General features: G+C 42.3%; 1 protein-coding gene across 1 annotated transcript in view; it reads left to right on the top strand.

Moving 5' to 3' along the window:
• Nucleotides 1-16,020, top strand: part of KAT6B (lysine acetyltransferase 6B) — a 186,597-nt gene extending 170,577 nt beyond the window's left edge. The window contains 17 exon segments of the mRNA XM_036828082.1: nucleotides 5,053-5,067; nucleotides 5,070-5,090; nucleotides 5,093-5,148; nucleotides 5,150-5,282; nucleotides 5,921-5,962; nucleotides 5,965-6,047; nucleotides 6,049-6,081; nucleotides 6,670-6,943; nucleotides 6,946-7,006; nucleotides 9,276-9,376; nucleotides 9,379-9,471; nucleotides 9,474-9,563; nucleotides 12,236-12,276; nucleotides 12,279-12,350; nucleotides 12,352-12,405; nucleotides 12,408-12,446; nucleotides 12,448-16,020. Of these exon segments, the coding sequence (XP_036683977.1) occupies nucleotides 5,053-5,067; nucleotides 5,070-5,090; nucleotides 5,093-5,148; nucleotides 5,150-5,282; nucleotides 5,921-5,962; nucleotides 5,965-6,047; nucleotides 6,049-6,081; nucleotides 6,670-6,943; nucleotides 6,946-7,006; nucleotides 9,276-9,376; nucleotides 9,379-9,471; nucleotides 9,474-9,563; nucleotides 12,236-12,276; nucleotides 12,279-12,350; nucleotides 12,352-12,405; nucleotides 12,408-12,446; nucleotides 12,448-14,829 (3,590 nt within the window). The 3' untranslated portion in view covers nucleotides 14,830-16,020.
• Nucleotides 16,021-16,301: the final 281 nt, after the last annotated feature.

Below are 16,301 nucleotides of genomic sequence, written 5' to 3'. Positions count from 1 at the left end.
CCTCACCTGAGATTCTTCAGTCCCACTGTCTCTTCATTGGCTCTCCTACTGCGCAAGGCGGTTTTCACATCCCCATCAAAGTCAGCAGCCCCACAGCAGAGTTTATGGTCCTCAAACTCGTGTGCATCAGAATCACCTGGAGGGCTTGTTAAAGGCCGGGCACTGGGTTCTGCCCCCAAAAGTTCTGATCCATAGGCCTGAGAATTTGCAGTTCTAACAAGTTCCCAGGTGATGCTGATACTGTTGGTCTGGTACCATGCTCTGAAAACCACTGGTCTGTAGACAGTAGACTGAGAAGCCAAGCAGTGTTTATTCAAGTTGTTACATAATTACATCAAGCCCATATAATTATGGGAGCAATGTCTTAAACTTTCACATTTTCAAAACCAAGCTCTTAAAATACAAAATATCTCAAAAATTCAAAATTTCCAATTTTACTGGGGACACATCTGTATCTTTTAATAAATGGAAAGCAGTAAGGATTCAGGCAGGTCCCAGATCATTTAGAATACCCCTATTCTCTTAAAACAGTAGGAAGGCTAAGGTTCAGCTTCCTTCTTTACTAATTGCAAAATCACCACAAAATTTCAGTGAGGAGACATAAATAGCCTGTGAAATTCATTTATCTCCACTTTTTAAACTGATAACATGCCATTTGTCCACTTGGCCACAGAGCTGCTTAACCCCAGAAACCAGTAACAGATGAGCGTGGACCAGTGAATTTCCGTCCCCAGTCATGAGATACATGGTTAGAGCCATTGGATTTCCTCTGATTGAGAGCGGCCATAAATCCCTGGCCTGCTGTTAGTTCCCAGGCTTGCAAACCCAGTGCTGACTACTGATAAGAACCCTTCAGCGGGGTTTGCTGAGCTAAACAGGTGTCCGATGAAAAGTGTATAATCCTTGAAGATTATTTTTTCCCTAAAAGCAGCTAGTTACTCCAAAGCCATATAATCCAGACAGATGGGATTTGGGAGTACCTTGCCAAAGTCTGCCCTTTTGTCTTTGAGGAAGTTCATATGGTTTGGCTCCAGGTGGTAGAAGAAAAAGGTGTGCAAGGGTGAGGGTGGCTGCCTTTGGGAGGAAAATCCTTACCTGTGCCTACCCCCTTGCTGAAGAACATTATTCCACTCTGGTCTACTCTAATATTCTTAAAATATTACTTGTTTAAAAGGAAGGAATGTTTCATATTAAGCAAGGGTTAACCTTGCATTTAATATGCTGGGAGTTCAGTTAATTTGGGAATTTAGCCTGCGAAAACAAATTGTGACCTTGTCCAGATAGTTCCTTCCTTATCCTAATGGATCTGACTACAGGAAGGCAACTTTCTACCACTTTTTTTCTGACCCCTACGAGAGTTAACCATTTCAAACATTAGAGATCAGAGGTAGTTAACATGAGGACTGATTATCTTACTACAAGTAGGTCAGCCTTAACAGAGGTGAGGTTAAATTTGGGTCCCATGCAGTACAGCCTAGAAACGTTTACGTTTTTGCAGACATCACCTTGTTCTTACTTTCCCTGTAAGCAAATACCTTGATAATCTTTTGAATATAGTGTGTGGTCCATACACTGAAACTCAGACCTCACTTCCTTTGGGTAAGTAGTTCCAGTGAAGCAAAAGAAGCAGCTAGTTTCCCTCGAGATAGTAATCAAGATAGTTGATGTGGATGAAGGGCATACGGGCCAGTCAGCTTTCAGTTGCAAGTCTCCTGATCACAGAGTAAGTGCTATTCACCAGCACCTCTGGCTCACAGACAATTTAAAGGGAATAATTTCACCAGCGATTAATTATACTGCAGCTACTGGGATTTGTCCTCCAAACATCACTGTTTCCAGGCTGAACAGCCAGGTTTCCCCAGGGGTAGTTCAGGTTTTCTGATTGAAAGTATCCTGAGTTAAGGAAAGGTGTTAGAGCACCACGGGAATCTATTCACCAGGGGTGTATTGTACTTGTTTCAGATGCTTCAGGATAATACACCGGCTTCCAAGATAAGTGCTTTTTATTTCCCTGCATCTTAGATCAATTATTTGGAATCTTTTTGGTAAGTTAAATTTAAGAGCTGTAACTTAAAGCACCACATCTCTATAATCACTCAATAAGTAAATGTTCTTACCAAAAATTATTCTGTCAATGGGCTCTATAGTAATGATGATTTAAGGAGCCTAGAAAAAGTAGAAGGAAACAAAAGATGGCAAGAAATTCATTATTTAAAACATTCCATGTTATGGAGGTCAAGTCATGAAGCTCCACCAGCTACAGCTTTTTTGAGGACAAGTGCCTGCTGCAGGTAAAATTTAAATCATGTATTACATCAACCTCGTGCACAAATGGAGTAGAGGAGACATAGCACAACTTTTCCTGCTAAGCTACTGTACATATTTTAACATATTACCAGTGATTTCAGTTAACTCGTAAGGAACCAGAAATTTGTCCTTGGTCATTTTGGTTGTTGAAATGGATTCCATTTAAACCAAAAATTTCTCCTTCAGGAGAAGACTTCGTGGGCTTACAAATGGCTCTTAGCATTAAGTGTAAGTTCCTTCCACTGGTGTAAGCTCCTTGAGGGGCTCGTGAGTCCGAGAGGAGAAGGGAAAACTAACTGCAGGCAGTGCAATGATGCCTTCGGACAGTGGCGTTGTGTGGTCTGTAATGTTGGTGCCCATCATCCCTGAAAACCTGCTTGATGTTTTCTGGCTGGAGTTTGGGTTTGCAGTTTTTCCTCTCCCGCGTCCAAGAAAGTATCACTTCCTGGCAGGTGTCGGTAGCCTTTGCAGCCTTCGCTAGCGCAGTACAGACGTGTTCGCTGTCAGTGTCTGGTGGGCTCGGTGTACGTGGGCTCGCTGGGGCTCAGTCACAGACCACGGACTGTGTCCAAGGGAGTGTCCCAGGAGACAGCCACTTAACACGGTGGGAGCAGCAGGTGCCGGAAGGTCCATGCCTAGATGCTCTCTCTCCACAGACCCCAGGTTGCCTGAGAGTTCCAGTGGCCTAACCCATCTGGTCTCAGGCCCTGAGAAGGTATATGCTACTTCCTCAGGGTGTAAAAGCTTGCACTGTGTAAACTACCTTTGGGAGGGATTCTGGCTGCTTTCTCTTAGCCCAGTGTAGGGCTTGTGGGAAGAGAAGACAGAACAAAGAAATACATGTGCTTCCTGGGTAAGGTTGCTCATCACAGTGGGGACATAAGGTAGGGAGGGCACATACTACCTTCTGACCACTTTGGTTGTACAGAGATTTTTTTCTGCTGGGCTGGGGTGGTGGCAGGGGTGCTTTCTGTCCCCACTGTGGGGTTCAGATAAGAACCAATGAGGGGCTAGGGAATTTCACAGTCACTGCAGGAGACTTTTAATGGCAGGGTCTCTTGGACAAAAGTGGATGGTCCCATATCTGCGATACTGTGGCTCTTTTCCCCTCCCCTCCCCCCAACCCGCTGCCCCAGAAGTACAGAGCTGGGACCTCCAGCCGACGGAGTAAATTTCTCAGCATGTGCCAGGCACTTAGGGGGCAGGTGACAGATGTGCCAGTTATCTGTGTTCTGAAGTTTGGGCACGCTTTGTACTCTGGTGACAGAGAGCTCTTCCCCACATTGACGGGGCACGATCTGGGCTGGATTCTGCACAGTGGTCGTCAGCGTTAGCATTCCTGACATACTGCTCTTGAAAGCCGTGGTGTGCAGCCGAATGAGGTGTCGACAGTGGTTTGACTGTCAAATTTTGTGGTGCTTGTTTGCATTCAATCAAATACTTTGCACTTAAACATGAGTTAAAGAGACAAGTCAAAAAGACTTCAACAAAACCTAAAGTTAAATATATGCCTATCCTTTATAATAGCGTTCAGATTAAAACCATCAAAATGCAAAATGTTGTGGTTATACCCCTCCAGGGTCAGAGTGAATTTCTTTTTCTATATTTTTGCATTTACAGTGATTCTGAGAGGCAGGAAAATGCATCAGAGGCATTGATTTCTTCTAACAAAAAATCCAAAATTGAGAAAATTCTTGAAATGCGGCCATTTTGAAAATGTAGATAAAGAAGAAAAATGCTGAAGATTTGGGTGGTTTACAGAAGCAGCATGATTTGTAATTGCTGCCACCTACTGTATGTGGTTGATGTTTGTTTAAATTTAGGAAGTTCATGAAGGTGAGGCTGTTGAAATAGATAATTAGAGCAAGGTAGACATCATTAGTTTATAACATTTCTTCTCTACTCCATAAGTGGCTCTTATTACCGAGACAGCTGCCAGCTTTCATCATACCTTCAAGTGGGTTTAAAGTTTTCTCATTTTAACTTCCTCTGCCAAGGAACCTTCACAGCAATGCTGTCGAGTGCGCGTTCAAAAGCTTACCGTGCTCAGGCTTTTCTGAGTTCACATGAAACTGTGTGTCTTAAGGAAGTTGTTTTGCTTTAATTTGTAGAAGCAACGGTTGGATTATAAATTAATTTCCATGAAAGAGGTGAAAATAGAGCTAGTGGAGCTGGTATGAGTTGCAGCAGTTGACTTAAAAGACATTCTTTTATTAGTCCTAAAACAAAGCTTCAGATCAGCCGCTAGTTAAATGTAACAAGCAATATAGGATCTCAGTCAACAGAGGCCCTTCTCTTTTATTAAGACCCAGCTGTCAAAGGGTCATTCGGTCCTTCCTGTGGAAAACAACTCGCCCATTAATGTTTGGGGTGGTCCCTCGACAGGATTTCTGAGTGAGTGCCTGACATTTAGTTTTTGAAAGGATCTAAAGCTGGGGCACTTGGACGTTGAGACTTATCAGAAGTAACGTGTTCAACCTTAGCTTCGTTAAATATGCCACAGTGTATGTCTGGAATGCTGCCACCAGCTACGTGAATTGACTTACAGGGCTGCTATAAAAGATTCAGGAGCATAAACTTCGTGGAGATCAAATCACTGTAGCTGGGAAGAGACTATACATAAAATTAATGCACTTCTCTGATGTGATGTTTTTACCTTGTTGCTACTTATATTATTTCAAGTGGCCCCTGTTCCAATGTCTGAAAACACCACAGTGAGGTCCACTTTTGCTTTTTCTGCCCTAGGCTATTTGCTTTCTAGAAGGAAGGCCAAGCAGATTCTCCTGAAAGCCACTCTCTGATCTGGGCCGTCTCTCCTACCTGGCCTACTGGAAGAGTGTACATCTTAGAATATCTCTACCACCACCATGAGCGGCACATCAGCATCAAGGCCATCAGCAGAGCTACGGGCATGTGCCCACATGACATCGCCACCACTCTGCAGCACCTCCACATGATTGACAGAGGGACGGCAGGTGAGTACTGGTGCCCTGGGCGACCCGGCTGCCTCTTAAGCATCTTACATAAGAAAGGGTCCCTAGGCTTCCCTGGTGGCGCAGTGGTTGAGAATCTGCCTGCCAACGCAGGGGACACGGGTTCGAGCCCTGGTCTGGGAGGATCCCACATGCCCGCGGAGCGACTGGGCCCGTGAGCCACAACTACTGAGCCTGCACGTCTGGAGCCTGTGCTCCCCAACGAGAGAGGCCGTGACACTGAGAGGCCCGTGCACTGCGATGAAGAGTGGCCCCCGCTCACCGCAACTAGAGGAAGCCCTCGCACAGAAACAAAGACCCAACACAGCCAATAAATAAATAAATAAATAAATAAAATTTATTTAAAAAAAAGAAGAAAGAAAGGGTCCCTAAAGTTAGGTGGCTTCATTCCGGTGAAAGATAAGAGGTTCCCCAACGGTATTATCAAAACCTTTCTCCTAAAAAGAAAAACAGGAAATGACCCTTTTTTGCTGGCCAGATTTCAATTTGCTGTATCCTTTCATTGATGAGCTTTCTGGCTTTCCTAACCCAGGTAATATTAGTGCTAGCATACGTCAATATGTGAAGGTGAAATGAAATTTCAGCTGTTGATTGCACTTGTTCTGCCTCTCACATTACAGATTTGTCCATCATTAGACGGGAAAAGTTGATATTGGGCCACATGGAAAGTTGAAAACCTGTTCCCGGACTAATGAGCTTGATCCAGAGAGTCTGAGGTGGACCCCAATTTTAATTTCTAATGCTGCTAGTTTCTGAAGAAGAACGAGAAGCTGAAAAAGAGGTAATTTGGCTTCATCAGCCTAAGTTGTGTAACTTCAATCTTGTAGCATTCTGAAGCTAAGAAAGTCATTAACATCATTGTCAAAAGCTTGGTTATCTAGAGAGCTCGTGAAATGATATGGCACTAATTTATCCTAACTGAGGTTGCATGGTAAGACATGATAATTTTATTGAGTATGAAAAATGAAACATTTATCATTGATCACAAAGCAGCATTTTTCACTACTGACAGCATGTAATCAGATCAAATTTGGTGCTGAGCTCCAAGGCTGCAATGTCAATCGATTCTTTGTGTTTATGAACTTGCTTAAAGTGCTCCATGCCAGTGAGCATGTAATGTAGTGATAAAGGACTCAAACCAATTCGCTGCATCATTAATACTGCTAAATATCCCATGAAACCCAATCTTCTTTGATTTGTTATCCTAACTGATGCAAAAGAATTCTGAGATGATGCAGCTGGAATGCTGCTTGGCTGGCTGACTGTCCTGATCAGAAATGACTTAGAGATCCTTTGCCTTTGATCCTTAGAGGCTCTGGCTGTGTAACTGCCCTCTCACTAGCCCGCTATTTTTACCCTCCCCCCTTAGGCTGAGCGGCTAATGGAACAAGCTAGCTGCTGGGAAAAGGAGGAGCAAGAAATCCTGTCATCTAGAGCTAACAGTAGGCAATCACCTGCAAAAGTACAATCGAAAAATAAATATTTGCATTCCCCGGAGAGCCGGCCAGTGGCAGGGGAGCGAGGGCAGCTAATGGAGCTGTCTAAAGAGAGCAGTGAAGAGGAAGAGGAAGAGGAGGAAGAGGAGGAAGAGGAGGAAGGAGGAGAGGAGGAAGAGGAAGGAGGAGGAGGAGGAGAAGAAGAAGAAGAAATATTCAAAGCTCTCCTCCAAGGTTGACTAAACCACAGTCAGTTGCCATAAGAGAAAGGTATGTGTCTGTTTAGATTTTCCGTCCAAGTCAGTTTCAGTCACATGTTATTTATCATTGCAAACATTCTATCTATTAGTATTTGTTTCACTCTCCATTCTTTAGATGTAGTTTATTTGTATCCAGTCCCACTGATCATGTATCGTCATCGTTTAGCTTACAGTCATGATTGTGTTTATTCTTTGTGGTTTGTTAATGTTGTGACAGGAAACCAGGGACAGGCAGGCTTGCTAGTCTGGTAGTTACTGCCACCTGCTGGTTCATGGGACTGGAGTAAATCAGGCTATGGGAACAGAAAAGGGCCCAGGGGAGCACTTAAACCACACTTCAGTGAATTTTGATGAAAACACCAAGGCCGAGAGAGGATAGGAGACTTGTCCAAGGTCACACAACTCTTTAGAGATGGAGGCAGAACCAGATGAGTGCTCAGACTCCAAGCCCAGCACTCCTGATGCTATTTCTTGTTCTTGGCATAGAATTGTTAGAAGGTATTTTAAGCCCTTCAGTTTAATGCTATTTTGCTTTATGCAAGTACACATTACTGAAATGTCTCATATCTTAGTAGCCTGGTGGTTTCTCTAGATACACATACCCTGTGCAGAAAGTAAAAAATTGATTTTGTCTTTAGGTAACTGCTCAACCCAGAGCTGATATCTTTGTCTTTAGTATCTATCTGTGACATAGAGAGGGACCAGACACTGTAGGATAGCCAAGACTAATAGTGACAGAGCAAGTTAAGGCTGTGCCCCAAGGCCACCCTATGTGGTGTCTGTCAAAGAACCTGCTGTTCTGACTCCCAGCTTGGCGTGCCTTTATGTAAGCCTGGCAATCTTCTAGTGGAAGGGCAGCTGTGGGGAGGTGCTAGAAAGGAGCATCCCATAGAGTGGACTTTAGGCTTATGGATAATATTTTGATTTCTTACAAGGAAAATGTATTCATGCATTATGTATACAACAAAAGAAATTTGTTTTAAAAACATAAAAAACCAGAATTATCCAAGGCATGATAAATGCCTACTGTCATATAAATGGACTCAACCTAAAGAAAACCAGTTCTGTATATTGGCTATACTTATGTTTGGGAAAATTCTAATGGATTAGGGAGAGAGCAGGCCAGCTGGGGGGATTAATAATTTTAAGTGTTAAATTACAGAATGTGACTATCAGGATTTATATGTGCACTTCAGTGAACATTCAGACAGTTAAAAATGTGAGACACGATAATTCTTGGATACATTTTACTTAGAGTTTGAGTTTTAACCAAGCATATTGAACCCTTCTTTGCAATGTATTTTCAGTAATTTTTCAGACCCATTATTGACAGATTACATCTTAGCAGCAAATCTGCCTATTCTTCTTATATTTGAATTTTGTATCATTGAGTACTTTTTGCTTGGAAAAAAAAAAGCATTTTATATTTGCAATTATGGAGAGTCATTTGTGCCAACCCGTAGAACAATTAGAAAAAAAATTTTATATCTTATGTAAATAAGACACTTTCCACATGTCTTTAGATTTTCTTTAGATGCCATCTATGTTAAAATATTTTGGGGAATTCCCTGGCGGTCCAGTGGTTAGGACTGCGCGCTTCCACTGCCAGGGGCCAAGATCCCACAAGCCTCGCGGAACGGCCAAAAAAAGAAAAAAAGTAGAATTATCAGTGATATCCCTGCAGCCACCAATACATGACTCTAACATTGTAAACAGAGTAATTCTTTCTTCAAGTACCCTTTCTTCTTTTGCATCATTCCTGACGTCCTATGAAATGGGGAACAAGTAGGCTAGTCTTGTACACCATCATATATCTTACAGTGCTTTGCACATAGTAGGTGCTCCTTGAACAGTTATCAAGTATTAAAATGCGTGACCCAGTGGCTAGTTGATTGTTGAAACGATTATAGAAACATTGGTGTCCATGATGACTTAATCACTATGATATACGGGATTGTGAAGCCAGCAGGTACTACTGGAAAATACATGCTAGAAAAGCAAACCTTAGCTTTTAAAATCTGCAGTTCAGCTGCTAGGATGTTCCCTCTCAAAGCATCTGCTTGAGTAAACAATTGTTTTATTTGGAAAGCACTTGCCTCTGTAGTAGGAGCCCGAGAGGGATGTTAAACATCAAATGGAAGGTTAAGTACAAAGACATTACAGAAGTTTTTACGTGTAAGAGTCTCAGACACGCGTTCAGTACATGTTTGCTGCATATCGACTCAACACTGTAATTTCTCATGAGCTCTGATGTATTATGTTTGGCATTAATTTCAGAGGCCTTTTGTGCTAAAGAAGAAAAGGGGTCGTAAACGCAGAAGGATCAACAGCAGTGTAACAACTGAGACCATTTCAGAGACGACAGAAGTACTGAACGAGCCCTTGACAACTCAGACGAAGAGAGGCCAATGCCACAGCTGGAGCCTACCTGTGAGATTGAAGTAGAGGAGGATGGCGGGAAGCCAGTGCTGAGAAAGCATTCCAACATCAGCCTGGGAAGAAAAGACAGACAGAGGAAGAGGAAGGAAAAGACAATCATTGCTTTAAGAGTGCTGACCCTTGTAGAAGTAAGTGGAGGAATTATAAAAACCTTACCCTTGTGAATATCTGTCTATTATTGCCAAAAAGCAGGCACCTGAATTCTACCCAAAGGCATTTCTGAGGCTGTACCAACCCACTAGAAATAAGTGCTCATCTGTCCTTTCTCATTCATAAAAGGTTCTATCCCTTCTTCCTGGAATTGGATTTTTATGTTCAACAACTTTAGAAGTTTAACATAGACCAGAACATCCCTCTAGGTGGGTTCATCTTACTTTCCAGAAATTGGCTTATCCTCAAAAATTTTGAAGTCTGTCAATAAGAAACATATTGCACTTCCTTGATTCTAATATGTACTTTTTTTCACATTTAACATTTCTGAAATCAGGGTATATATTATTATTGATGTGAGCATTGAATGCAGTAGTTTCTTTTTTCCTGAAAAACAAATATTAGTAAATTGATGATGTATCCTATAATCAGTGGTGTCTTTGTATATGTTCTTATCAAGAATCATCTAAAACCTACCCACACCATCACTATTAGCTTTGATAATATAGGATAATGTGGAAATCAAGAGATTATCCTTCCTTTCAAATTACTGTTTTACAGTTGCTATTGGCAGGGACACCCCACCCCATCCTCTAAAAAAAATATTAAACACCACTGACTCCTCTTTGATGCCCTATTTAAAAGAAACCATCCCTTGCCTGTCAGGCTGGGAACTTGAGCTTCCAGCTCAATCATGAGGATTTGTGGGACAGTCTGTACTCTACAGTGGAAACGACTCTATTCAAAACCTTACTTTATTTCAGTCTAGAGAACAGGCCATCTCACGTCCCTGGAAACCACAGGTTATCACTCTTGCCTTTGAAAAGCCACAGTTTTAAGAACATGCGCAAGCAGCTCCTCGACTTTCTTAATTAACAAGAATACTGTTGCCACATACATACTTCGCTGAGGCAGTGACATTTCACCCTGGGTATAGAAGAACCAAGCCTTGTTTGTTAGTTTCCTTAAACAAATAAACATACAAAAACAACTGCAGAAAGAGGTCATTTTTTTGGTGTGGAATTTGAGCCTTATTTCCGCTTCTTAGCTGTCTTCTCAGGAGCCTGTACAAGAATCATCACTGCCTTCATGCTCCACTTTGTGCCACTTGCCTTTAAAAATTCCAGGTTGCCATATTATACCTGATTCCTTTCAGGATCTTCTTTCTTAAAAAATAATTATTGGAAAACTCATCTTCTGACTTAGAGGGGTTTCCTACAAACGCTGATAGGTCTAGTAGTAGCACGTGGAATAAGAATGTGGAATCCGAGGTCATTGGCATGCCTGTTGCCTGTCCATACGTATAGACATATGAACATAGTGAGATGTCTATTAACTGGAGATTGTACTTTGCACTTCTGAAGGAATCAGTCTACAGCACCGATCTTTTTCAGGCTAGCCAATTTGAATGTAATACATTTCAGGTAAGTTTACGTGTAATCCTTTTATTACATAAATGAGCTAAGAGCTTACCCTGTTCTGCACTGATTGGATTAGATATCCAATCTGGCAAACTGGGATCTCTGTTCCACACTGATTATTAGATCTTGTTTTTGTTCTCCAAAATAGTGTTTCTAATAAGGCTATTTCTCTTTGTGAAGCTTTTCCTTTAAATTGACCCCTCTAGGAGATCAGTATAATCTTTAATTTTATAAAGATCTTAAGACTTGGGTGTTTTATATTTGTATTTATTCATATATTTACTTGTTTGCTTGCTTATATTTATATAAATATATTTATAATATATATATTTACATATTTATATTCATATGTGCATATAGGTACAGTAAAAATAAGGTTAGCTGAGCTAAAATGAACTTGACAGTTATGGTTTGTTTCTTATTGAATATTCAAACCATACATTTGCACATTGATCCAAAATGCAATGTGGATAGAATTAGTGATAAAAAGAATACCTGTATTTTAAATGTTCAATAATTTCATGGTAATTACATTATAGTTTGTGTCATCCAGAAATGATGATCCTGGAGTAGATTACAGATGTATTTATGTTCTGGTTATTTAGTTATTTGTTCATTTGTTTCAGAGGTACATAGTTTATTTTTATGCCAGAGAGAACATTCAAATCAAAGTAAATAATGTCATCTGAGATCATTTCAATCCAGTAAATGTCCACAAGCTGAAGTTCACTTTCTCAGGATAAATATGCAAGTTAGACTTCTATTCATTTCTCCAGTACAGTGGTGATTGGGATATGAGCTAACTTTAACCCTTTCCCCTGCATTTCCTAATTTGCAAATATTCAAATTGATTCTTTTCACATTGTGGAATTCCAGGCTTTTGTATCAGAGAGTATCTTGCTTGTCAAACTCACATAAGTTTAGTATAGTGGCCTGTATCCATGTGCTTCCTATAAAAAGCACAACTTTCTGTTAAGAGTGGGTTGTGTGTGGAGGTGTGTGGTGTGTGCACCATATATTGTTTTCCAGGCCTAGGTTATTTACTCCGTTTATACCACAATATTATTCTGTATTAGGTTTGACTGTGTCGTTAGCATCAACTCTTAAAATGCTAAATTGAAAGCAGTATGTGCTAAATTATTTAGAAAAATGAATTCAAGTTGTTCATGGTGATGCTTTCTAAGATTTTATTTTCCTTCCTCTCTCTTTCTGTCTGTCTCCTCACTAAGACAATATGGATGATGATGCAAATAACTTGAAAGAAGCCAGTTAGAGGACAATCCTGAACCTCTAAAGTGCAAACAGTGGCCAAAAGGAACAAAGCGTGGTCTATCTAAGTGGAGACCAAAACAAAGAGAGGAAGACTGGATTTTTTAAACTGAACTTGTACACCCCGCCAGAGAAACACCCATGGAGCCCGATGACCAGGTAACAGTGGAAAGAACAGAAGGAGACTCCAGCAGACAAACCAGCCCCCGCTCCCACCAGGACTGAGGAGGAGGTCAAGGAAGCCGTGGAACCCCTGCTGCCTGGGGACGAAAACAGAAGGGAGGAAGTGTGTGCACCTGTAAGTCCAAATAAATCGCCAGGTGAAAAACCTGAAGACGATCTAATCAAACCCGAGGAGGAAGAGGAGGAGGAGGAGGAGGAGGAGGAAGAGGAGGAGGAAGAAGAAGGAAATGTAGAAAAAGACCCCTGTGGTGCCAAAAGTCAGGAAAGAGAGGAGCCCGACGTCTGCACGGACAAAGAAGACCCTGTGCATTTGGATGATCATGAAGAGGAGGAGGAAGAGGATGAAGAGCCATCTCACAATGAGGGGCATGATGCAGATGATGAAGATGACAGTCACATGGAGTCTGCCGAATCGGAGAAGGAAGAACGCCCAAGAGAAGCCTTCAAAGAAGTACTGGAAAACCAGGAGGCTTTTTTAGACCTTAGTGTGCAGCCTGATCATTCAAACCCAGAGGTCCTAATGGACTGTGGCGTTGACCTTACAGCTTCGTGTAACAGTGAACCTAAGGAGCTTGCTGGAGCCACTGAAACTGCCCCTGAATCTGATGAGGAACCCACAGGAGAACAGGCACAGGAGCAGGACCGAAAGAACAGTGAAGAAGTAGATTCTGAGTTCAAAGAGGGAAACACAGCAACCTTGGAAATCGACTCTGAGACCGTCCAAGCGGTTCAGTCCTTGACCCAGGAGAACAGTGAACAGGACGATACCTTTCAGGATTGTGCCGAGACTCAAGAGGCCTGTAGAAGCCTACAGAACTACACCCACGCAGACCAAAGCCCACAGATCGCCGCCGCTCTAGACGACTGCCAGCAGTCGGACCACAGCAGCCCAGTTTCATCCGTCCATTCCCACCCCAGCCAGTCAGTACGTTCTGTCAACAGCCCAAGTGTCCCTGCCCTGGAAAACAGCTATGCCCAAATCAGCCCAGATCAAAATGCCATCTCAGTGCCATCTTTGCAGAACATGGAAACCAGTCCAATGATGGATGTCCCATCCGTTTCAGATCACTCACAGCAAGTCGTAGACAGCGGGTTTAGTGACCTGGGCAGTATCGAGAGTACAACTGAGAACTACGAGAACCCCAGCAGCTATGATTCCACGATGGGTGGTGGCAGCATTTGTGGAAACGGCTCTTCACAGAACAGCTGCTCCTATAGCAACCTCAGCTCCAGCAGTCTGACACAGAGCAGCTGCGCTGTCACCCAGCAGATGTCCAACATCAGTGGGAGCTGCAGCATGCTGCAGCAGACCAGCATCAGCTCTCCCCCGACCTGCAGCGTCAAGTCCCCTCAAGGCTGCGTGGTGGACAGGCCCCCGAGCAGCAGCCAGCAGCTGGCTCAGTGTAGCATGGCAGCTAACTTCTCGCCGCCCATGCAGCTGGCTGAGATCCCCGAGACCGGCAGTGCCAGCCTTGGCTTATATGAACGGATGGGTCAGAGTGATTTTGGGGCTGGGCATTACCCACAGCCGTCAGCCACCTTCAGCCTTGCCAAACTACAGCAGTTAACTAATACACTTATTGATCATTCATTGCCTTACAGCCATTCCGCTGCTGTAACTTCCTATGCAAACAGTGCCTCTTTGTCCACACCATTAAGTAACACAGGGCTTGTTCAGCTTTCTCAGTCTCCACACTCCGTCCCTGGGGGACCCCAAGCACAAGCTACCATGACCCCACCCCCCAACCTGACTCCTCCTCCGATGAATCTGCCACCGCCTCTTTTGCAACGGAACATGGCGGCATCAAATATTGGCATCTCCCACAGCCAAAGACTGCAAACCCAGATTGCCAGCAAGGGCCACGTCTCCATGAGAACCAAATCGGCATCTCTGTCACCAGCCGCCGCCACCCACCAGTCGCAAATCTATGGGCGCTCCCAGACTGTAGCCATGCAGGGTCCTGCACGGACTTTAACGATGCAAAGAGGCATGAACATGAGTGTGAACTTGATGCCATCCCCGGCCTACAATGTCAACTCTGTGAACATGAACATGAACACTCTCAATGCCATGAATGGGTACAGCATGTCCCAGCCGATGATGAACAGTGGCTACCACAGCAATCATGGCTACATGAATCAAACACCCCAATACCCTATGCAGATGCAGATGGGCATGATGGGAACCCAGCCATATGCCCAGCAGCCAATGCAGACCCCGCCCCACAGTAACATGATGTACACGGCCCCCGGGCATCACGGCTACATGAACCCGGGCATGTCCAAACAGTCTCTCAATGGGTCCCTACATGAGAAGGTAGGTAGGCAAAATGGGCAGTCACAGAACCCCTGGGCATCACTCTCGGATTGATCTGCACAAATACCTTTGAAGAGTACGATTTCAAAACCAGCAATTGGTGTGAATGCAAAAAACATTTGTTGGCACCATTTATTTAAAAAAAAAAAAAAAAAAAAGCTGTATGCAGCAGAAAGCCTTATACAAGTTGTTTTTCTTTCTTCTTTTTTCTTTTTTCCTTTTTCTTTTTTGGTACCTTTGTTTCTGTTACTTTTATATGAAATTCTCTGCAAAGGAAGGCCTCTCTTTGGACTACAGTTTGGAGGCAGCCACTTGCTGTGCCTGCTTCCATTAAACAATGTGGATATCAAGCCCCGTGCCCCAGCCCACCCCCAATTATCTGTTTTAATACTGAACCTAGAGTTTTTTTTTTCTTCCCCGTCTACTCCATGTAAATGCCTTTAGCATTTCAGTTATTGTATATTTTGTTTGAGGTGACACTTCAGCATGCCGCTAATGTCTTTGTTAGTGACAGTGCATTTTGTAGTACTGTACAAGTGTTGTGCTAACGGTAAGCCATTTCTTAAGTTTTTTGCCTTGATTAGGGTGCCCTAATTTGAGGGTTAAAAAAAAAACTATATTTTTGTTAATTATAAAACTGTAAAGAGCTATAAAAGCTATTCCCATTTGGTTAGTCAAAAGGGTTTTATTGCTAAATGTTTGGTGTAAAGTTGAGACCCTTTTCCATTTTGGTGACAGATTTCTTTGGGGAAAAAAAGGCAGCTTTCTGTTTTATAAATGCAGACTTCTGTTTATTGAATGAAGCATATCTCAGTGTTTATCTGTCAGGTTTTGAAACATTTCATATATGTCCAAATACTTGGCAGGATTTAAAAAAAAATAGTGAATTTGGTGTAAAGTTGCTATTTTATGGAAATGCCTCTAACTTTACATTTTCATTCCATCTGTAGATTTTTCTATCTTTATAAAATATTGGAGTTATTTTTTAAGGAAAAATAGAGAAGTAGCTTGTGAATAGCTCAAACTAAGCTTACAAATCGCATGTAAAAAAGCAAAAAAGTTAGTTTGTGTCTGTTATATTGCTTCCTTTTTTGTAGCCTTTGTACCTGTACAGGGTGACTGTAAGGGCCAAGCAGGGGAGAGGCGTAATCCTTGTATAAAATAGAGCCAGCGACACTCTTGTAATTTATCTGTTCTCTTTTAGTCAGTCACTTCAAAAAAAAAAAAAAAACAAAAACAAAAAAACAAAAAAAGCTGTACATTTTAACATAAAATAGAATTAGATGGAAGGGGGGGGTTGGGCCATTTTAGCCTCTTGTGTCCTGTCATATTATGATTGATAGAGAATGACCAATTGAACTGTATCATAGTGTCACCTCTCAGAACACATACACATTTTGGGAAAATAAATTATTTAGTGTAAATCGGAGTTAGAGATTTTTCTGATTTGTTTTGACTTTGTGGGAGGGGGTTGGCAATAAATAAGAGTAATATCTAATAAAACCATCACATATACCAATACCTAT

This window comes from Balaenoptera musculus, chromosome 16 (assembly GCF_009873245.2).
Source record: "Balaenoptera musculus isolate JJ_BM4_2016_0621 chromosome 16, mBalMus1.pri.v3, whole genome shotgun sequence".
Taxonomy (NCBI): domain Eukaryota; kingdom Metazoa; phylum Chordata; class Mammalia; order Artiodactyla; family Balaenopteridae; genus Balaenoptera; species Balaenoptera musculus.
The sequence above is the reverse complement of the archived record's forward strand: the minus strand, read 5'-3'. Positions and strand labels throughout refer to the sequence as shown.